General features: G+C 35.0%; 1 protein-coding gene across 2 annotated transcripts in view; it reads right to left on the reverse strand.

Moving 5' to 3' along the window:
* Nucleotides 1-967: 967 nt before the first annotated feature.
* Nucleotides 968-23,548, reverse strand: part of ARSK (arylsulfatase family member K) — a 57,179-nt gene continuing 34,598 nt past the window's right edge. For both annotated transcript variants that reach the window (XM_032276194.1, XM_032276186.1), the window contains exons 4-8: nt 21,368-21,650; nt 17,425-17,596; nt 12,599-12,823; nt 3,864-4,088; nt 968-1,538 (exon numbers count right to left, since the gene is read on the reverse strand). In XM_032276194.1, coding sequence (XP_032132085.1) covers nt 1,249-1,538; nt 3,864-4,088; nt 12,599-12,823; nt 17,425-17,596; nt 21,368-21,650 — 1,195 coding nt within the window. In that variant the 3' untranslated portion in view covers nt 968-1,248. The remainder of the gene's footprint in view (nt 1,539-3,863; nt 4,089-12,598; nt 12,824-17,424; nt 17,597-21,367; nt 21,651-23,548) is intronic.

Below are 23,548 nucleotides of genomic sequence, written 5' to 3' on the forward strand. Positions count from 1 at the left end.
ACGATACAAAATTCCAAAAGCCACAAAGCAAATATTTACAAATTTTTTATTAATATTATTTTTAAATGACAAATCATAATTGTATATATTTATGGGGTACAAAGATTTGTAAATCTGTTTACATGAAAATACAGTTTCTACATATCAAAAAATACCAGAACAAAGTCAAAAGACAAAGGACTATGACAAACTGGAAAGAAAATATTTGCAGAATCTCTTACAAAGAGCTAATACCTAAAGCATGCCTGTAATACAAAAGAAAGACCAACAACCAACAGAAAATAGGCAAAGAATAGAAATAGGAAAGGTCATGGTAAAGCAGATTCCAATGGCTGTTAAATACATGAAAATGTGATCTACCTTACTCATAAGAAAAATAAAAATAGAATATTTTCATCAATTAGGTTGGCAAAAGATAAGAAGATGTGCATTGATGGGGAGATTACCAGTTAGTATACCTTCTTTAGAGGTAGTTTGTAGTATCTAGTGTAATTTTGCTAAAAATTGTCTTGACTCAGTAATTTCACCTCTAGGTATCTATGGTTAAGTGGAAAAAAATGGGAAAAAGAAGCAACATGCAGAACAATGTGTGCAGTATTTTACCATTTGTGAAGGGGGAAAGGAATATATACACTTTTTTATAAATTTGTGGCCAATCTCTAAAATAATGCATAAGCAGGTGGTTTCAGTACTTGCTTCTTGGAAGGGGAGCTGCATGGCAGGGAAGAGGAACAGGTCAGACTTCATGCTCACTGTTAACCCTTTTGTACCATTTGAAGCTTTACCCTGCTTATATATTACCTATTTTAAAAAACAGTCATAAAATCAGGTAAGTCCAGAGTTTACGTCCTGTTAAATACTCCAAATACTTCCATCAAATACATCCAAACTATCCCATCCAATATAAATAACTCGTCAAGCACCATCAGATGCTCACCACACAACTATTTTATGATTCGTATTACTATTATTAAAATATTTTATATTCTCTATTATTTAATGAAACATAACTTTTACAGTATTTGCTTCAATCTTTTTGATACTTCCACTAAATTGTTAGAAGCTCTACAAAGGTCTAAATAATAATCATTTTTGAAAATATGTAATTTTATAATCATTGGCATTTTATATTAAAATATACTACCTGCTTTCAAAGTGATGAAAAATTGGTACCAAAATTGTTATATTTAAAATTCATAATCATGATATTTATATGTAGCTCCAGAACATTATTTTTAAACTTTTTGTTCAAACTGCTCTTAGATTCATAACAGTTTTAAGCCACTGGTCGATTGCACTTTCATACTTCTTTGGTTCTTTCTGCCAATCCTGATGCCATCTAAGGTTTGCTATAACATTTGAATAATTCTGTCCTATGCTTTGTTTCCACTTGATAAACTGCTCTTTATTATACTGGTGGACAGAAGCAGAAACTTTAGGGTAGTTGATAATGGAACGAAGCTTCTGATCCAAAGAATAAGTAATTTCTGGAAATTTTACAGCAACATTTGTTAATTCATCTGGATCTGAGGAAAGATCTGAAAGAAAAAAAAATTAAATATCCGTCAAAATAGTGACCTAGTAAAAATTTTTTTAGAATGTCATTATGACAGGTAATGTATTTGATTTAAAAAAAATTTTCAGTGTAATAAAATGGACAGAAAAAATGGTAAAATAACGTACCAGGAGTTAAACACCCTATCGTATGCCCAAATTTCCCTCCTTCCTACCATTGTCCAGCTATCCCACTTTTTTTTTTTTCTTATCTATTCTTAGATGCCAGAAAAAGTCAAACGTTTATCATTAGTAAGCTGGTTTAGAACAAATTCTTCCTGTTTTTGACATCCTGCCTACTTCGACAGGCAGAAATGAATATAGTAGTGCTTATACTGTACCATTTCAATAGCCTCAACCTTTCTATGAATTCTGTATATAGACAAGTCAGGTTCTTGCAACTTCACTTAGTCCCAGTTTTCTTTATATATTAGCATGTTATGCTTGGAGTGTTGAAAGTTACATGCATCAGTACTGTCCATTTGAACAAACAGCCATGGAAATAAAAACTTCTCAATCACTGTCAGGAAGAAAGTAATGATAAATATTGATAAATATTTCAGATCTATAAACATACCTTTTACATATGGTGTGGGAAGACAGGATATAACTAGGATACCAATCTAATTGGAAAAACAGCAAGTCAGAGATCTAATGACAATTAACTTCAGATAGTAAATGAACACTGCATGTTGAGGGAAAAACCTCTATGGGCCTGTTTGAGTACATTAGCCAAGAGGCCCCTTCACAGATTTGTGACTTTGCTAGGTAACTTCAGAAGTCTTTAGGAAAGGGAAGTCAATAAGTCCTAAAAAATACAGAAAAGGCTGACTCTCCCTCTGACATTTTGATGGTCACATCAGTTTTTTTGGTAGAATATGGTATAAAAAACAAAATTTCAACAAATTTAAAGATCAAATTGGCTTTTATTTAGTGATTCATGAATTGGGCAGCATCTCATCTAAAGATTCCGAAAAGGCATTCTGATGAGCTGAGCAGAGGAGGAGGGGCTTCATAGGCAGAAAATGGCTGATGAAAAAGCCCCAGAAACATGGAAGAAAAAGCAGATTCGTTATTATAGTCGTACTTCTTTATCCAGTAAAAACAGAGGGGACTCTCTTATGCTGGTTCAGGTAAACTGAGGCCTTTTGATTTGTTATTGTGATTTTTTTTTTGTTTTGTTTTTTTAAGTGGGCTGTTGTAAAGCTCAGTTTGGTTATGGGGCACCTAGTGCCAGTGACCCCATTCTGGTTTGATCTGGTCTGTTGGCTCTGGTATAGGAACTCAGTTCAAAACAATGGCCTCCCATAAATTTCATTTGACAATGGCCAATGAACAGGCAAGAAATGCCCATTACTTATCAGGATGAAAATGTAAAGACTTCCTTTCCTTTTTTATTCTTTTTTCTTTTTTTATTTTTTAAATAGAGACAGGGTTTCACCATGTTGGTCAGGCTGCTCTCGAACTCCTGACCCCAGGTGATCCGCCTGCCTCGGCCTCCCAAAGTGCTGGGATTACAGGCGTGAGCCACCATGCCCAGCAAGACTTTGTTTTCAAGCCAAGAATCTTCCACTCTTAAAGTGAAGGGGGTTGGCTAGTTTGGCCTCTAAAGCATTATTTTAATAATAATTTTGCTATTTGTAACTGGGAAAGCGCCTTAGGGAGAAATGAATATTACTAATAGCTTTAGCACATATTTTATGTACTAAATGGGGACAAAGAATATGTAAAACCCTAACTCTAATAATGCTGTTTAAAAATTAATTCATAGAGTAGTGAAGTGGGCAGACATTTTTATAAGGTGTAAGAACCATCACTTTTGCAGTCACACCTTTGTTGAAATCTCAGTTCTGCTACTTCTTAGCTGTGTGACCTCACACAGGTATCCAAATTTCTCTGACTCATAGTCTCCTGTGTAAAATGAGGATAATGGTACTATCTTGTGGGGTTGTGGTGACTATTAAATAATACATGTAAAATGTCAGGCTTCATAAGATAGGTGTTAATCCTTCAGAATAATGAGGCACAATGTTGGGAAACATAGTCATGAGTACTGGAAGATACCCTTATCAGGGAAAACTGGTTTCAGTCATGAGACGCAGATCAAAAGCCTTAGGACACTTTCTGAGATTCAGCTGCTAATCTGCAAAGAAGCTGTTCCTCACATGGCAAACTTTTGTAGATTGTCCCAGCATGAGAAGTAGCAGATATTTATTTATTTAACAAGGATTATTGGATATCTTGAGCAATGTTACATAGGGCAGTTCATTACACATAATATTACACTTAAAACATATTAACAGATTTACCAAAGAGTTGAGGCAATACTGAAGTGCCATCCGAGTAGGCTATATACTTCCAGTGGTTAGTTCGAAGCATGTAAGTGGAAGCATTCACATTACACCCATGGAATTCACTCAGAATCCAGGGTGGATGTAGGTTTTTGACTTCATGTTCATTATTAAATGTTTCTGATGATAATGGCAACAATGAGTATCCACTCAGGTTCTGAGGCAGAGGAATTCCAGCAATATCTATGTAACAAAAATAACAAAATATTTTTAAATAGCTCATTCTTTTATTAGCTGAACACTCACAAATGACATCTTTCACATTTTTTCATACCATTAAGTGCCATGGAGACCAGATTGCATACGGAATTTGTAAACAGATTACCAAGATTCACATGCTTATTCCACAGGCCATGTGAATTTAAGCATGTCATTTACTTATCTCAACCTCAGTTTCCTCATCTCTAAGAAAGGGGTGGCCACAGTACTTGTATTTATTAGGTTCATGTTAGATTTAAATAAGATGCCTTACATAAAATTCTGAGAACTCTGAGAATAATGCCTGGTAGATAGGAGTCTTCGACAAACAGTACTGTAGTTAATAGCACTAGTCTTTTTTTCTCTGAATGAGTAAATAATCACTTGTTTCTCAAAGTTTCTTCCATGAGCTACTAACAAGACTTACATAAGAAAGGGGTTTAGTAGTTATATGTTTGCAAAATAATGGTTAAACAAAACTAGATACATAAATTTGTTGTTGATGTGAATTTGTTGCGGATGTATATGATAAACCTTCAGGAGTGGTATACAGTATACCATATGCACCACAGTTATTTGATAACTGCACTTAAACTCTCAAGTAGCATATCGAGGGACTAGCATTTTTAAAAACACACTTTCAGGAATTGTGGATTATATTTATAAAAGGAAACTAATTTTTAACTTATCAAATATAGACATATAAAACGATAGCATGAGAAATGTCCCACTGAAAAATAGCTTGTACTTTAAAAATTGCTTTCAAGGTACTTGGGACCTCAAGCTTCCTTCTTTCTATAGAAAACTTGCTATTAATTATGTCTGGGTAATCAGGGTTGTTCCAAAATGAGTCTGTAGTTGTCTTCCCCACCCCTTTCCTGGTTTCAATGTTCATATTTTATGTATAAATATTTCCAATGAAAAACAGAATTATATCTGTAATGTTAGAAATGAAACAAAATTGAATAAGAACATTAATTCAACTTGACTGTCTTTAACAAAAACAGGTTAATTAAAGGATAATAGGGAAGTAGACAAAAACCACTACAAATCTTCTGAAGATTTATTATTTCACATATAGCTTTTAATATATATATATATATATATAATTTCCTATATAACTTTAAAAAACTGTATCTTCCATTTTCCTTGGAAGAGGACTATCACAAGTATTAATTTTCTGCCAACCAATCAAAATTAGTGGCTTTTTGGTTCACAAATAGGAAACAAAGAAGAGAGGAGTATTTCAGAGATAACTGGTTAAAAACAAAAAGAGGAGAAAGAGGTTAAAGAGGAGGTACCCGAGAGAAAACGGTTGCCTGGGTGAAACTAGCTGTGCTCCGAGACAGAAAGACTAGCTACTGTAAGCGGTGGAAAGGAGGCTGCGAGGGAGGAGGCTGGGTAAGTGTGATCTGTGTGTCGGCCACCAGGAGGCACCACCTGCGAGGCACAGGAGACAGAAGAAGCCCTTAAGGAAGGTTGGGAGGCAGGAACCCCCAGGCACATACTCATGGCTATGGGACATTGTTGTATTCAGCATTTCATTGACCTTTAATACTTAGAAATACCTTATTTTAGAACCATTCTTAATTTTCCTAAGGAAGTTTGGAAGACTAAGAAAATTATGTTTCTCCTGTGTTTATGAGAAGTCAGTAGTCAACTGGGGTAAGAATCCATTCAAGTGTTCATTTTTAAAATTCATTCAGCAAACCAGATGCTATTCTAGTTGTAGGGAAACAATATTGGACAAGGCAGAAAAGCTCTTCTAGAGCTAACATTCTAATGTGGGCAGACAGAAACAGCTGTGTCAGACGGTGGTAAGTGCAATGAAGAAGAAAGCAGGGTAAGGGAGACAGAGTGATGGCAGGCATGTGGGATGTGCTGTGTTACACAGGGTGGTCAGGGAAGGCCTCTCTGAGAAGGTCACATTTAGACAGTGTCCTGAGGAAAGGCTAGAGGGAGCCCTACAGTTATCTAGGGAGAGGGTATTTCCCCAGGGGAATAGGAAGTGTACAATCCCCAAGGCAGGAACCTACTTGGTTTATTCCCCAAACACCAAGCAGGCCTGTTTGGCGAGAGCAGAGTAAGTGATGGATAAAATGGTAAGAGATGAGTTGGGGAAGAGAAGAGATCATGTTGGACTCTCAAAGGCCAATTAAAGACTGAATTTTTACTCTAGGTGAAATGGGAAATCAGTAGAGGGTTTTGAGCAGAGAAGTATGACAGTCTGACACTAACTACAGAATGGTGAATTGACTAAAAGTGGATAAGGGCAGAGTGTCAGAGAGAGTTAGGAAGCAATCGCAGGAATCCAGCCAAGAGATAATGAGAACTTAGGATTCCAGTCTATTATTGATAGAATAAAATACCTTTGAAAATTGATAAACACCCTGTTAAATATCCATGTTTAATAAATACTTCAAGTATTTATTAGTTTTTCTGTGCCTCAGAAAATTGGGTTTTCATTTTTCCTATAGTTATCAATAATTTCCTTAAAAGCACTTTAGCTTAGACTGCTTTTTAAAGAGCTATTTGATTTTTTGTTTAAAATCATTTTTCATATTTATTTCTCCTGGTAAACCTGTTATTCTGACTCCACTTTGAGTAAGTTTCACCTTTCGCAGCAGTATAAGCAAAGACCAGAAGTTAACTGCAGGGTTCTCAAGAAAGAGTGACTTAAATGTAAAACGAGTAAACAAATAATAAAAATGCAGACCTGGATATGTGTGATGATCTCCTGAAGAGGGATGACATTATATTTCTTCTTGACCATATCACTACCTAAGGGATTCAATTGGTATGGCAATGATGCAAACTAATATACACATTTTTTAGAGCATACCTAAGAAGAATGAAACATATTAATGATAACCATATCTAACATTTAATTGTCTACCGTGTTCCAGGCATTGTTCTGAGCTATGAAATAGCCACTATTATCCCCATTTTTTTTTTTTTTTTTTTGAGACAGAGTCTTACTCTGTCACCCAGGCTATAGTGTAGTGGCGCAATCTTGCCTCACTTCAACCTCTGCCTCCCAGGTTCAAGCGATTTTCCTGCCTCAGCTTCCTGAGTAGCCTGGATAATACACCACACTCAGCTGATTTTTGTAGAGACAGGTTTCACCATGTTGGCCAGGCTGGTCTTGAACTCTTGACCTCAAATGGTCTGCCCACATCGCCCTCCCAAAGTACTGGGGGTACAGGTGTGAGTCACCACGCCTGGCCTATCCCCCTTTTTATAGATGAGAAAATTGAAGACCAGACATGTTGAGTAACTGCCCAAGGTCACGCAGTTGGTAACGAGTGAAGAGGGGTTTGAACTTAGTCAGTCCGGCCTTATAATCTCTCTACTGTTTAATGCTATACAATAAGACTTGCCTTACTGTAGTTAGTCAACTTCATAGTATTTCTCAGCCAATAAAAACATAAGAATCTATGCAAAACGCCTGCCAACCCCCAGGCTTCCACTAAGATCCTGTAACAAGAAGGGTTGTGCAATTTAAATCACTAGTGATGAAATAGTCTTTTAACTACAACTGCATTTTTATATAATTACATTCTCAAAATTTTAAAAATCTAGACTTATCTTTAAAGTGGAGAAAAGCAGGTGTTTTACAGAAAGACTATTAGAAAACAATTCACATGAAAATAAGTTCAAAACAATTTTAACTACAAAATGAGACACTTTTCGTACTCACTGAGCTAAAGAATGCTGGTACTAGGTATTAGAGAAGAAAATATTTTGGGAAGTAATTTTTAAGTAATAATCTCAGAAATAATAATATTGACTTTATTATTAATATTATAAAGAATTCCTATTCATAAATGTAATTTTTCTGCTGCTATTAGGAAATGAATAATATCATTCTAGTGATAGAATTAGTTTATCTGACCCATAAGCACAAATAAACTAGGCATATTCTTCCTGCTTTATCATAAAATATTTTTTTAAAACACTCTTAAAATACCTTCTAAAAATGACTTGTAAATTCCAACTTTTAAATAAAGCATTGTAGCATCTTAAATTTCAACAGACTCTTGAAAGTAAGGTAGGTTTATTAAAACAGGAATCCCAATTGGTTTTTCCTATTGAATAGCTTTCTACTGATGGTTTTCTGGATAACCATCTTTTACACATTTCTAAGGTCCATAGAATGGAAGGGAGGAGGAAGTATCACTTGAGGTTTTGGCTTGAGATTTTTTTTTTTCTTTTTTTTTTGATACCAGAAGTGTAATTTCACTTTTAGTTTCCAGAAGACTCAAGTATTTTAAAACTCAAATATACTATAAGCAAAGTTTATCCTTGAAAAATCAATTTCAAAACAAATTTTTCTCTTTATATAACTTTTCTTTGTAAGATTCTCCTCTGTGTGTGTAAAGGGATTCATACAAAATAATACAGCTACAGCTAAGCTAATAAAGAAAGGACTTTGAGACCTCTAAGAATAGATACTGGCTTATATCTATTTTAAGCTTCTGATTGGTTAGAACAAAATAGGTCCTTTGCAGATGTTTATCAAAATATGTATAAGTTTGTGTATTAAGCAGAGGTAAAGTAGAACATACTGTCTCACAGGTCTAATTTTAGAGTTAATTACTAATAGAGTAGCTTTAAACTCTTCCAGCACTGAGGAATTTTATCTTAAAAGGTTGGATGATCCATCAGATTAAACGTAGACCATCAGAATTATCTTTGCTTTCTTGGCTCCTAAGGCTGCTAAAAAAGGAACACCCTCAGTATCTGCCTGTTAATGCTGGTGTAATTGTTAATAGTACTCTAAAAACGTGCTAATTTAGACAGTAAATTGGATGGATACAGTATCTAAAAAGCAAACAAAACAAAAAAATCAATTTGTACAATTTTAAAGCCTTCATTTTCTTTTTAATACATGGGGGCAATTTTCACATATTTCACTTTTTAAAATTAGTTGACTATTTTTTTTTCAGCATTTCAGATTAAGTGGGTACATGTGCAGGTTTGTTCCCTGGGTATATTACTTGATGCTGAGGTTTGGGGTGGGAGCGATGGCATCATCCAGGTACTGCGCATTGTGCCCAACAGTTTTTCAACCTCTGGCCCTCTCCCTCCCTCTGTCTCCCTTCTAATAGTCCCCAGTGCTTCTTGCTGCCGTTTTTATGTCCATGAGTAACCAATATTTAGTTCCCACTTATAAGTGAGAACATCTGGGATTTGGTTTTCTGTTACTATGTTAATTTGCTTAGGATAATGGCCTCCAGCTCCATGCATGTTGCTGCCATTCATTTTTTATGGCTTTGTAGTATTCTATGGTGTATATGTGCCACATTTTCTTTATTCAGTTCACCACTGATGGGCACCTAGTTTGATTCCATGCTTTTGCTATTGTGAATAGTGATGCAAGTGCATGTCTTTTTGGTAGAATGATTTTTATTTTTTTGGTATAGACCCAGTAATGGGATTGCTGGGTCCAATGATAGCTCTGTTTTAAGTTCTTTGAGAAATCTCCAAACTGCTTCCCACGCTGGCTGAACTAATTTACACTCCCACCAAAAGTGTGTAAGTGTTCTCCTAATGTACAAGTGTTCTCCTTTCTCTGCAGCCACACCAACATCTGTCATTTTTTGACTTTTTAATAATTGCTATTCTGACTATTGTGAGATGATATCATTGAGGTTTTGATTTGCATTAGAATTGACTATTTTTTTTATCTAATCCATTACTACTAGATATTCCTATTGTTTCTACTTCTTAATATGGTAATAAATATCCATGGAGATAAACATATGTGTATATCTACAGGTTATTTCCTAAAATTAGGATTTCTAGGTCAAAATGTATGCACATAAGAAATTTGAAACGTAATGCCACATTTGCCTACAGAACATTTGTATCAGTTTATATTCCCAGTAGCAGTATATGAGAAGGACCTATTTCTAATATAAGATTTTCTAACCCTCCTTAACTTTTGCAAACTTTATATGTGAAAGAAAAACATTTTCCTGTTTTAATATTTTTATGACCCTGACTTTGACTCTTTAAAAATATATTGGCCATTTGTGTCTATTTTCTGTTGTGAATTGCTTATTTTTTTGATCAATCTGTTAATAAGGTATTCCTCTTTTTTCTTACAGATTTAGAAGAGCTCTATGAATATTAAGCCTTTATCGTTTACAAAAAGATTAGTTTAAGTAAATAATTGTGTTACAGTGTTGTCTCCTGGCTCCAGCATAAGACCCTTTCTTGTTGCATCTTTCTCTTTCTACTGTATCACTGGTTAACATCTGGGTAACAGAATGTTTCAGTGTTTTATATAAAGACCCATCCATAGGTATTCTCCTCCACTTGCTCTTTCCCAAGCAAAAAAATCATTTAAATATAGCTTTCTTCCTTCTGATAATAAAAATATTTATTATGAAACACATTGTAAACTGTGCTAAGCCATGAAGATGTTAATTTTACAGTTTAGAATTAGAGACATTTGTTTTTGACTTTAGTTCCTTTATTAGTCAACACGTGATCTAAATGCTGTTAATAAAATATATTCTGCAGGGAAATGTGACTTAGAAGGAGTCTATTACCAAGGATCTGATGAAAAATAAAAATCTATATAAAACTATAGTTTTGGAAAATTATAATTGATGAATTGCAGGGTTAAAAACCTACAGTTGCAGGGAATTTATATCATTTCCAGCATAGTTGGGACAGAATGTAGAGAAGTTTCTGGAACAGTATTGTCTTAGCTAGAGAAATTCTTATTAGCAAGTAACATGAATTAGGCAGTGATAGGTAGGTGCCCTTCTAGGCAAATGCATGAGAATTTCCGCATTCTAACAAATTTTATTTAGCATTTTCTTATGTGACCTGTTATATTTTATACATTTTATACATCATAAAATCTGCCAGTTTGCAGGTGACCTTTAACTTTTATGATGTCAAGAATAATGGTATCTTCTTAAGATTGTAGAGTACAAAATTTGCATTGTGGGCAAATATAAAATAATGTTTAAAGAGAAATGATTTAAACTGTGCATTTTAATGAACTAACATATATGATGGCAGAAAGTCTAAGAATTGAATAGGACTCATTGTAAATAACTCTCTAACGATATTAAACTATTTAGCTGCTAGAGTCAAATAGATAAAATGCCAACTATCACTATGAAATATATTGAGGGGAAAAATGGAGAAAGAATCACCCCAGCTTTTACAATACTTTTTTGCAGTTCTGGTTACTATACCCCCAGAAAACAGAATGAGGCTAAAAAGTCAAGCAAAGATGACCCAAGGAAGATTTTTTTGGGAGAATGGGGAGGGTAGGAAGAGTTCTACATGAGGAAAAATAAAGGAAGGAAAGTGTAAAGAATATAGGCATATATTGATAAAACTCTAAAGATGCTAATAACAGAGACACAAATATACATAACTATATATAAACTTCTTTAAAAAACACAGAAATGAGGAAAAGTAATAGTGATCGGATTGAAACTAATGGAATGAGAAAGTGGCCAAGATATGGTTGAGTGTGAACATTACTTAGAGATAAAGGGAAACCAGCAGATAATGACTAAGAAACAGAAGAGATTAAAAATTCAAGAAACTGGAAAGAAGTATGTTCAATTATATGAGAAGGGATGTGAAATAAAAGAGAAAAGGAAAGGACCCTGGTGTAAGTGAACTCTAAACAAATTTAGTTAAATGAAGGGAAGAACTTGCGGCAGAAGGAAGGCGGTAGAAAGAACTCTGATTTCTTTGACTTTAAGATGCATCTTTCTTTCACATTTTAACATTTCTGAAATTAGAGAATGTAAATATCTTGTGTTATTCTTTTTCTTTCACCAAAATTTATGAATCGATGGGACTTTTTGCACTTGACGGTGTCTTAGCACAGATAAACTAGTGTTTAAATGCTAATGAATTTAAAGTATTCTGCTAAATTAGACAGAAACTAGCAGTTAGTTTTCTATGATTTCCTTCAAATTTGATTATGTCGTTATTCTAGTATCTTCAACAAAAACTGCTAACTACCCTTACCCATATGTTGCTTTTCTAGACATATGGCTATGCTGGTAGATGTTAAGAAGCTAGTAAAGCAAATAGTACAGAGCTATCTGAAGGGTCTGAAGAAGAATATGTTCATACTAGTTTCAAAGTGGATAGAATAGTTCAAAAAGAAAATGCTTACATTTTAGGGAGGTGGTGGTAGAGAATCAAATGATGTACAAATCATATCTATAAAGTTATGAACCTGAATGTCCTGCATGGCTTATAGTCACACCCTGAATACAAATCTTTTGAAGGGAAAATGACTATAATAAGTGAAGGCCACAGGAGCAAGAAAAGCAATCTCTTGATTCTTCAGAGCACAGTTGGACTCACAGTTAAATGAGTTGCTCAGGGTTATAAACAAGTCAGCAGGGGCTCTGACTTCTAACTGAAAGACTGACTAACTGACCTCTTCAGTTGCATTCTTCAGCATTATTACAAATAAATCGTTACAGAACTGCATTACTTACCAAGCATGGTGGGGTAAATATCCACAAGAGAAACCACATTTGATACTTGCAGGTTGGCTTTAATTCCCGGTCCCATCATCAAAAGCGGAATATGTGCACTAGCTTCGTACATGCTCATTTTATAAAACTGCCGATGTTCCATGGCCAGCTCTCCATGGTCTGAGGAGTATATGACAATAGTTTTCTGAAGAAGATCTAACTGATGAAGGGCCAGAATAATTTCACCTACAATAGAAATCAAGATAAACCTATTAAATAGCTTTCAGTTCATGTTTTATTCTCTCACATTAAGTTTATAACAACTCTACCCTGTAAGAGTTTGTCACCATGCTTCTTAATATCTGAATATTACCTACTGTTCTCAACTTAAGTCTCAAGTTGACAGGGTCTGTCTACGGCTTGCTCCTCAACTGACTAGGGAGGAAGAAGAAAACATAACACCCTTGGTAAATCTTGCTCAAAGCTGTTCATCTGGAGATCATGCTGGTTTGCTTTCTATGTTTCTATCAGAGAACAGGGGAAAAATCTTCCCCTTAGTGCCTTGAATGAGAAAAGAAAGATCAGTTAGATATAAGCACTTTACATGTCTCAGATGATAAAAACACTGACGTCACCTCTAACCCACAGTTTCTGTGCAACAAGAAGTGGTAAGAGCAGTCAGAACCCCTCTTCTCTGCTACTTTTTCTCCCAAATCTCTAAGCAATCACTAGATCATGCTCATAAAGTTGGCTGAGGATTATGGAAATTCCACCTTTGAAGAAGGGCTGCAAGCAGGGCAGATAGTATACAAGTTTGATTTAGCATCTTCTTGGATAGGGAATAATAGGACAGTAAAATTCCTCTGACCAGTTCCTGACTAGTGTTCTCAAACTTCCTCCTACTGTAATTAAGAGAATCACAAGAAAGCACAGGCCAGAGGAGTCATCCCTATTTTGGCAGTTCCTACATCTGAGTAGAAGAGTCTATATTAATGTAAAAACCTACAGATTCTGAGGTGTAGTCAGGATTGACACTCACAGCTCTATAGAGTTACTCACAGAGTTGAGACCCTCTTGATTTTTCAACTAGACAACTGGAATTACTTCCTAATCGGTCTTGTCATTACCCTTTCCTCTCCTTGTACTATTCTGGTGTCTTTCTAAATTACCTAATCACTTGATTGTATCATATCCCTGCTTACAGCTTTTTCATAGCTGCCCATTGTTGAATTCTTTAGCATAACAAGCAAGGCCCCTGTCCACTCTCCACACTTAGCACCCTCGGCTACCTGCTAGACTTTTACTTTTCAGCAATCCTAACCTGCTCAGCACCCCCTAAATACACACCACATTAGTTTACACTTTGTGGCCTCTGCATATACTCTGCCATCTATGGTGAATGCCCTTTCTCCCAGTCTACTTGACAAATTTTCATTCTTCCTTTATGAGCCAGCTCAAACATGCATTATCTCTCTGGCAAAGCATCATTCCCTGCTCTTCTAGGTACAGTAAATCGCTCTGTTCTTCAGGATGCCCACAACTTGTATATTACTGTAGTTACAATGACATATTATAGTTCTTAGCATGTATGCTCATTCAATAATTGTTTACCCAGTGCTTACCATGTGTCAAGCACTATGGATACAATGCTAAGCACCAAGGATGCAATGTTGAATAAGAAGGATGAAAGACTTAAATGTAAAACTTAAAACTATAAAAACCCCTTGAAGAAAATCTAGGCAATACCATTCAAGACATACGCACAGGCAAAGATTTCATGATAAAATCACCAAAAGCAATTGCAACAGAAGCAAAAATTGACAAATGGAATCTAATTAAATGAAAGAACTTCTGCACAGCAAAAGAAACTATCATCAGAGTGAACAGGCAACCTACAGAATGGGAGACAATTTTTGCAATCTATCCATCTGACAAAGGTTTAATATCCATGAGCTACAAGGAACTTAAACAAACGTACAAGAAAAAACCAAACAACCCCATTTAAAAGCAGGGAAAGGACATGAATAGAACTTCTCAAAAGAAGACATTCACGGGGCCAACAAACATATTTTTAAAAAGCTCAACATCACTGATTATTAGAGAAATGTAAATCAAAACCACAATGAGACACCATCTCATGCCAGTCAGAATGACACATTATTAAGTTAAGAAACAACAGATGTTGGAGAGGTTGTGGAGAAATAGGAATGCTTTTACACTGTCGGTGGGAATGTAAATTAGTTCAGCCATTGTGGAAGACAGTGGCAATTCCTCAAAAATTTTGTGGTAATTCCTCAAAGATTTAGAACCAGAAATGCCATTTGATCAAGCAATCCCATTACTGGGTATATACCCAAAGGGATATAAATCATTCTGTTACAAAGATACATGCACACATGTGTTCACTGCAGCACTATTCACAATAGCAAAGACGTGGAACCAATCCAAATGCCCATCAATAATAGACTGGATAAAGAAAATGTGGTACATATACACCATGAAATACTATGCAGCCATAAACAGGAATAAGATCAGGTCCTTTGCAGGGACATGGATAGAGCTGGAAGCTGTTATCTTCAGCAAACTAATGCAAAGCAAACACTGCATGTTCTCATTTATAAGTGGGAACTGAACAACGAGAACACATGGACACAGGGACGGGAACAACACACAGTAGGGCCTGTAGGGGAAGGGAGAGCATTAGGAAAAATAGCTAATGCATGCGGGGCTTAATACCTAGGTGTTGTTGGGTTGATAGGTTCAGCAAATCACCATGCCACACATTTACTTGTGTACATCCTGCACATGTACTCTGGATCTTAAAAATAAAAATAAAAGAATGTCTCTGCCCTCATGAAGCTTGTGTTCTTCTAGAGAGACAGATGGTAAACAGATGAAATAATTAGTACCACTATGTAAACAAAATGACAAGATATAAAGTAAGCAGAATGATGGAGCTGGCACACTGAGTTACAGTGGTAGGGAAAGACATCCTGAGGAGGTAACAACTGAGCTGAGAGCTAATGACAGAATAAGCCAGTCATGTAGAAAGCAAAGTAAAGGGTGTTCCAGGCAGATGGAACAGAAAATATAAGACTCTGAGGTGGGAGAAGCCTAGAATGTCTTTAATTAATCGGTGAATTCTTAATAGTATTTAACATACTCTATACTCCCAATGCCAACATAGTGACTGACAGCTAGTACGTACTAAATGTTTGTTCACAAACCCAATGAACAGTATTAAATATTATTTGGTGACAAGAGGAGTGTACATTTAAAAATTAAGATACAATATATTCCATAAACTTTGTAACTTGAAGTAAGCAAGTTGCCACATTTTTTTCTTCTCTGAAGAGATTTCAAGAGTAATATTCCCACACTCCCTAGAGCAACATTCTTTCATTTTAGCAGGTATGGAAGAATGAATGGCTATAAACTTTCAAACGCAATTTCTAGTGTGCAAATGGGAGAGCATTCTCTAACATCAGAGAATATCAATGAAAGACAATTTGACAGATATACAGGTGTATGATTGAAGAAAATGACTTAAAATCTTATTTGCATTGAGTACTTGGAAAGTCCTTATGAGTCCTTAAATACTTTTTTTTTTTTTTGAGATGTAGTCTTGTTCTGTCACCCAGGCTGGAGTGCAGTGGTGCAATCTCGGCTCACTGCAACCTCTGCCTCCTGGGTTCAAGCAATTCTCCTGCCTAGCCTCCCAAGTAGCTAGGATCACAGGTGCACGCCACTACGCCTGGCTAATTTTTGTATTTTTAGTAGATATAGCGTTTTGCCATGTTGGCCAGGCTGGTCTCAAACTCCTGACCTCAGGTCATCTACCTGCTTTGACCTCCCAAATTTCTGGGATTACAGGCATGAGCCACCACCCCTGGCCAATAGATTTTTATATTTGCTATATTATAATTTGTCCATATGGCCTTTTTGCTTCTTGCTCTATACTTTTCTATTTTTACCCAATGAATTTTTTTGAACAAAAACCATTCACTTGTAACTCCCAAAGTTTACTCTGTACAGAAGAGGTGCTACCTGTAACTTCACTAGTATAATTATGCATAAGTTTTGTTATAAAATAGATTTTTAAACCAAAGTTTTTACACACATGAACTGGAAACTTCCATAGCTCTAAAAGTGAACAGGCAATACATTCTTGAGAATCATATGATGGAGGCAGGTTTAGTTTTGAGTTGGGTCTTGAGCTTGAATTGGGGAAAAAAATTCAATATGATTCTGGACTGAAATATACATGAAGAAACTTTAGTTAAATCATGCTCTAAAGGGACTGGGGAGAAGTAATTATAAGTTTGGGGGAGTCACAGGATTCTACAAATAAACTTTCTCTCTCTAGGAAACTAAGCTGCCTTACAGTTACCCATCGCACATGTACCTGTGTTTGGCTGAAAACTAATTCCTGTTTAAGGACAGTATAACATTTCAAGTAGATGATCGCCTTCTGTGACCCTTTCTTTACGTATGAATAAATCTGGCTGAGGCAGGAGAATTGCCTGAACCCAGGAGGCGGAGGCTGCGGTAAGCTGAGATTGCGCCATTGCACTCCAGCCTGGGTAACAAGAGCGAAACTCCGTCTCAAAAAAAAAAAAAAAAAAAAAAAAAAAAAAATCTGAGCATCTATGAATCTGAGCTTTTCATTCTCTCAATAATGCAAGTTATCCAGTTTTGATAAGTGTCAAGATTCCTATAGTTATAAGCAACTCTTGTAAGAAATATCTGAGGCTGTTCATGTAAGTCACCAAACAGCATGATCACTGATTGTTGGAAAAATATTATACTTTTTCTTCATTTAATTGCTTATTAATTATACCACCTACCAAGCATGGCATCTGTCTCAGCACACATAGCATAGTAAAATGCTCTAATATTTTTTATTTCTTTTTCTGTAAATCTTCCAGTGCAGTTTTTTGTATAAGAAGAGTAATAATCTACAGGGTGCATTTCTGACAAAGGCGACCACTTTGGGATTTTGATGTCATCATGAGACACCTAAAAAGGGGAGAAAAAACATAGTTATGCTAGCAAAATAGTACTATTTATTTCCTCCAATTAGTATGTATGGTGAAATCAACAATGTGAAATTACTTAGAAGAGTAGAAAAGAATGTCTGGGTAGGACCCGATGCCTCACACCTGTAATCCCAGCACTTTGGGAGGCTGAGGTGGGAGGATCACAAGCTCAGGAGTTCCAGACCAGCCTGGCCAATATGATGAAATTCATGTCTACTAAAAATACAAAAATTAGCCAGGTGTGGTGGCAGGCACCTGCAGTCCCAGCTACTTGGGAGGCTGAGGCAGGAGAATCGCTTGAACCTGGGAGGCCGAAGTTGCAGTGAGCTGAGATCATGCCACTGCACCACTCCAGCCTGGGTGACACAGTGTGACTTCATCTCAAAAAAAAAAAAAAAAAAAAAAGAATGTCTGAAAATATGTAAATAAAATAGTAAATCAATACATAAATTAGGAATAAATTGTTAATACTCTCATAAAAACAAGAGGTATATATCAATATCTATATACATATCATGAGATAGTGGTAAGATTTTTAAAAATTATACAGGCCATTGAAAAACATGAACTATATTAGACAGTATATACTAGTCCAGAAAAGTATCCAAGCACTTTAATATATAGTCATGTGACCAAAACTTCAGAATCAACAATGTAAGACTATGGGACTCTTTTTCTCCAATAATTCTCTAGTAAAAATGCCAATACCTAGTGAGGTAGTCAAGCACTTGTAAAAAACAAATATGACTTTTTAATACACATAAATGCTTACTTACAGTGTTGGTAAAAAACAATTAGGACTAGATCTTTGATTCATATATATATATTAGTCATGTAACTTTCAAAAATGTCAAACATTTACTTAGTATTTGGCTGAAAGTAATTTAACTCATTTCATTTGGCTAGTACTAACTCCAGACAAAATTTTGAAGATGAAGCCACTTAGAACTTTTAAAGAAGATATAAAATATCTAAAACACTGACATTAATTTCTTTAAAATGGGATGGACTAAATAGTGTTTCTGATTAGTTTTTAAAATTTTTTTATTTTTTATTTCCATAGGTTTTTGGGGACAAGGTGGTGCTTAGTTGCACAAATAAATTCTTTAAGGTGATTTCTGAAATTTTGGTGTACCCATCATCCAAGCAGTATACACTGTACCCAATGTGTAGTCTTTTATCCCTCACCTCCACCCACCTTCCCCCCAAACAGTCCCAAAGTCCATTGTATCATTCTTATGCCTCTGAGTCCTTATAGCTTAGCTCTCACTTATGAGTGAGAACATGTGATATTTGATTTTCCATTCCTGAGTCACTTCCCTTAGAATCATGGTCTCCAATTCCATCCAGGTTGCTGTGAATGATATTATTTCATTCCTTTTTATGGCTGAGTAGTATTTCATGGTATATATATATCACAATTTCTTTATCCACTGGTTGACTGATGGGCATTTGGGCTGTTTCCATATTTTTGCAATTGTGAATTGTGCTGCTATAAACATGCATGTGCAAGTATCTTTTTCATATAATGATTTCTTTTCCTCTGAGTAGATACCACATAGTGGGATTGCTGGATCAGATGGTAGCTCTACTTTTAGCTAAAGAATCTTCACTCTGTTTTCCATAGTGGTTGTACTGGTATACATTCCCACCAGCAGTGTAAAATTGTTCCCTTTTCACCACATCCCACATCTCCCCCAATATCCATTTAAAAAAAATTTTTTTTTATTATGGCCTTTGTTGTAGAAATAAGGTGGAATCACATTGAGGTTCTAATTTGCATTTCCCTGATCATTAGTGATGTTGAGCATTTTCTCATATATTTGTTGGTCATTTGCATATCTTTTGAGAATTGTCTATTCATGTCCTTTTTTTCTTTTCTTTTTTTTTTTTTTTTTTTTGAGATGGAGTTTTGTTCTTATTGCCCAGGCTGGAGTGCAGTGCAATGGTGTGATCTAAGCTCACTGCAACCTCCGCCTCCCGGGTTCAAACAATTTACCTGCCTCAGCCTCCTAAGTAGCTGGGATTACAGGCGCACACCACCATGTCTAGCTAATTTTTGTATTTTTAGTAGAGATGGAGTTTTACTGTGTTGGTCAGGCTGGTCTCAAACTCTTAACCTCAGGTGATCCACCCGTCTCAGTCTTCCAAAGTGCTGGGATTACAGTCAATGAGCCACAGCACCTGGCCCTATTCATGTTGTTAGCCCACTTTTTGATGGAATTTTTTTTTTCTTGCTAATCTGTTTGAGTTCCTTGCAGGTTCTGAATATCAGTCCTTTGTCAGATGTGAAGATTTTCTCACACTCTGTGGGTTGTTTAATCTGCTGCTGATTATTATTATTTTGCTGTGCAGAAGCTTTTTAGTTGAATTAACTGGTTAGTTTTCAAAGTAACTTAAAATTGATTTAAGACTACACATTTCAAAATACAGGTAGACCATGCATCATCTTGTTTGATAAGCATGAATTTCAGTTATCACAGTTTTGTTAAATAATATCAGTCCCCTAACAAAGTTAACCTGGTAAACTTTAGTTCCCAGGGTATGTTAACTGTGAATAATTGCAAAAAGTCCAAACTTTCACACTGATATGCTGCTAGCTTTTTAGTATAAATCACTGAGTATACAACAGATATGTATGGCATTCCGTGACTAATCATATTGTTTCTTTTAAAGTATGTCAGTGATTAGCTCTCTGGTACATGTATAGACAAGAAAGCAGGTACCTGCATGCTAGTGATAAATTCATGTGACACTTTATAAAAAGAAGTAATGAAAAGAAGTCAACCAAGATGAACATGCAGTAAAAAAAGGAAAAGTGACAAGACTGGAAGTGAAATTCAAATCAAATGAAAATGAAGTTATAGAAGAAATAGCTGACCTGGAAATGCTGACACTGCTGTCATTCCAGAGACACTAGATAGGTAGCCGGAGCAACTTAGTGAAGGCACACTTATTACCATAAATGAGGAAGGTTGTGAAGGATAAAGATGTCCCACAGAAAGTGACATTGGCAAACATTTTCACATTAAAGGAACTTGGAGATATATCATTACATTGAAAGTGCAAAAGTTAAAATGTTGGAAAGTAATCCAAATTTAGAAGGAAATAATGACAATTTGCCAAGTCTTAGAGAAGGTGCTTTCTCTGTATCGTAACTTTTATGATGAGAAGACAAGCACTCTACAATCTATTGGTAAGTTTTTTTTTTTTTTAACCAAAAAAATCCTCACTTTAATTCTCAATGTTTCCAGTGTTTTCATTACAGTGTGCTATATAAATATTATTTTTTCTTTTTCCATTTTTAACCAAAAATATTGGTTAAAATATTTTTAAAATATTTAACAATTTAAATATTTTGACAAATATTTTTAAAGGTTCTAGAAAATGGTCATTTTCCCCATTTATGAAGGTGGTTTTATATGGTTTCAGCTTGCATGGTCATTTTCACAATCTGGTACAGGGCAAAGTGAGGACAGCCTACATTTCTAAGAGAATGCCTTCTAGTTTCTCTTTTTATAGACATATCCTTGGCAAATGTATTCAATCCAGAAGTAGGTTTCTGACATTTAACACTTATGTTATTTCTTTAAAATTGTCCCTTAACTTTTTACTGAACCAGGTATTGGTCAAGTTTGAATATACAATTTCCAAATTTTTCTTTAAAAGTGATAATAAACAAAACAATGGGTAAATACCAATAAGCCACATATATAAATTTACTTTGAGCCCACACAATGTAGCTACTTACTTTTTCAAGCCAATAAAGAGATGTGTGAAATGTTGAAGATCCAAAATTTTCTCCAGAAGACGGTGAAGGGTAAGGGTGTGGTAAATTTAATCCCAAGTAAAGAACAAATGGTTCAGTATAATTAATTGCCTTTTTTCTTAACCAGTTCATTGCTTTGTCTATATTCTCCCAATCCTTTTCCATCACTCTCACTTTAGTCCTATTAGAGATAAGAGTAACCATGGGCCTGCCTTCTTGTCTGAGTAAGAAAGCAACATCTCTTGTCCATGCTTCTACACGATTACTGAAGGAGCAAAAAGACAGGTATATTGTTAGGTATATTAAAAAGTTTTAAAAACGTACTAAGCATACACTAAGAAAACAACATGGTAAAAGAATTTTAGACTCAATCTTATAAATGTTCAGAATAACCATATTAGATATCAAAAAGAAAGTTATTGAGCATTACAAATTAAAAAATAGAAAAAAGCCAAGAATCAAATATTCACTTACATGTTCTTAAAAACCATGACAGATTATGTAGAAGGGTTATCTTTTCTTTCAGCAAGATATTTAGTTAAACAAAATGTTTCAGATTTCTAGTATTTCTCCTTATTTACTGAATTTTCTAGGATTTTCTTTTTTTCTCTTAGAAGATATTATTCCTAAACAAACCTACTATAATTTATTTTTATCGCTAAATATTTATATTTTTAAAAATCTACCTACCATGTATATTTCATGTGTTGCTGAAGGTTCAGTTTTTAAATCATTTCCAGCTCTATTGTTTCTTCTTAAAAGAAAAATTTTAACCATAATCTGAGCTATCTAAGCTAATAATGATACAAATTTCATATCCATTATAAACCAGAGGTATTTTCTTTATTACTGATTTACAAGTTAAAAGATCCAATTAATCCACTTTCTCAAAAAACAAACAAACAATTCACTTTCTCTAAATCTCTAGTCTATTTTATCAGACTTCTTGATTTTTCTCAATCCAGGTCTAAGTATATGTAGCTGACATAATTGTTAAGAAAGCAGTCCTGGGCATTTCTAGGAAGTTTGCCTTTTTAGTTTCAGTTGAGATAAGTACCTCTGAAGTGCTCTATCAATTGAGAAAAGTGTTTTTAAAATCCAGATACCAACTCACAAATAAAAAATATTTTATATTAAAACATAATACTCTACTTAAGAGAAATCGCAATCCATGCAACATGACTAACAACCCATATATAAGTTAAAATAGAAAAATTTTATGCCCTGCCTTCTGAATGCAGGTAAAGAAATTTAAATAGCTATAATAAAAATTCATTTTTCTTTGTAGGTATTCAATATATTGTGATAAAAATAATGGAAAGCATAATTTCTGCAGAATTACATCTATCTAACAGATTCCAATTAATTCTAACAGATGGGAAACCCTAAAATAGAAAGTTTTGTATTCATCACACTATCAAAACAATCTCACATTGGCTTCTTGTCTTTTGCTTAAATCATAGTTAAAATCTTACTATATATGACTATTAGTATTGTTGCAGAAGTGGAATTTTAGGGGTTTATAACACCAGCAGTATGTATGGTAGAACTCAGATTTTGAAAGAAGGAGGAATAGGATACTGAGATTTATATAGAACGTTTAGGAACCAAAGTGCTTTCTTTTCAGAGAATATTACATGAGAAAATTATGGCTGAGAAACTATTACAATAAGCAAGCTTTTAATACAACCTAATTAGTTGCCACTGTTCAGATTAACCCAGGTAGGACTATTGCCCTGATTGTGCTAACCGACCTAACCAGTGGACTTTACGATGTAGTCTAGACCATGAGTCAGTCTAGACCAGCTCAAGGAAATATTTTCTAGTCTTGAAAGATGGCTATATTGAACCCAGCTTGCTGCATCTTTTGCCACAGCAGTGATAAGTGTGACATCATTTACCCTTTCCGGTAATAAATTTATGCCCTCTCCCTATTTTTTAAAATTGTCTGTGTTCCTGAGATTGTTTTAACCAAGGACCCCTTAAGGGTAAAATAGCTTGAATCGAATTAATTTTGGCCTACTCTAATCATTATGGCCAGATTTCAACCTTGGCTTTATTTTTGTCCTCTAAATAATATGCGATTTTCTCTCTTATCTTAGTGGTATCCATTCTTGTCTTTTCATAAGTATGGGTTTGGCACAATTCCCATGACTGCTGGTA

This window comes from Sapajus apella, unplaced genomic scaffold (genome assembly GCF_009761245.1).
Source record: "Sapajus apella isolate SASKATOON/1434 unplaced genomic scaffold, GSC_monkey_1.0 scaffold1, whole genome shotgun sequence".
NCBI classification, from domain to species: domain Eukaryota; kingdom Metazoa; phylum Chordata; class Mammalia; order Primates; family Cebidae; genus Sapajus; species Sapajus apella.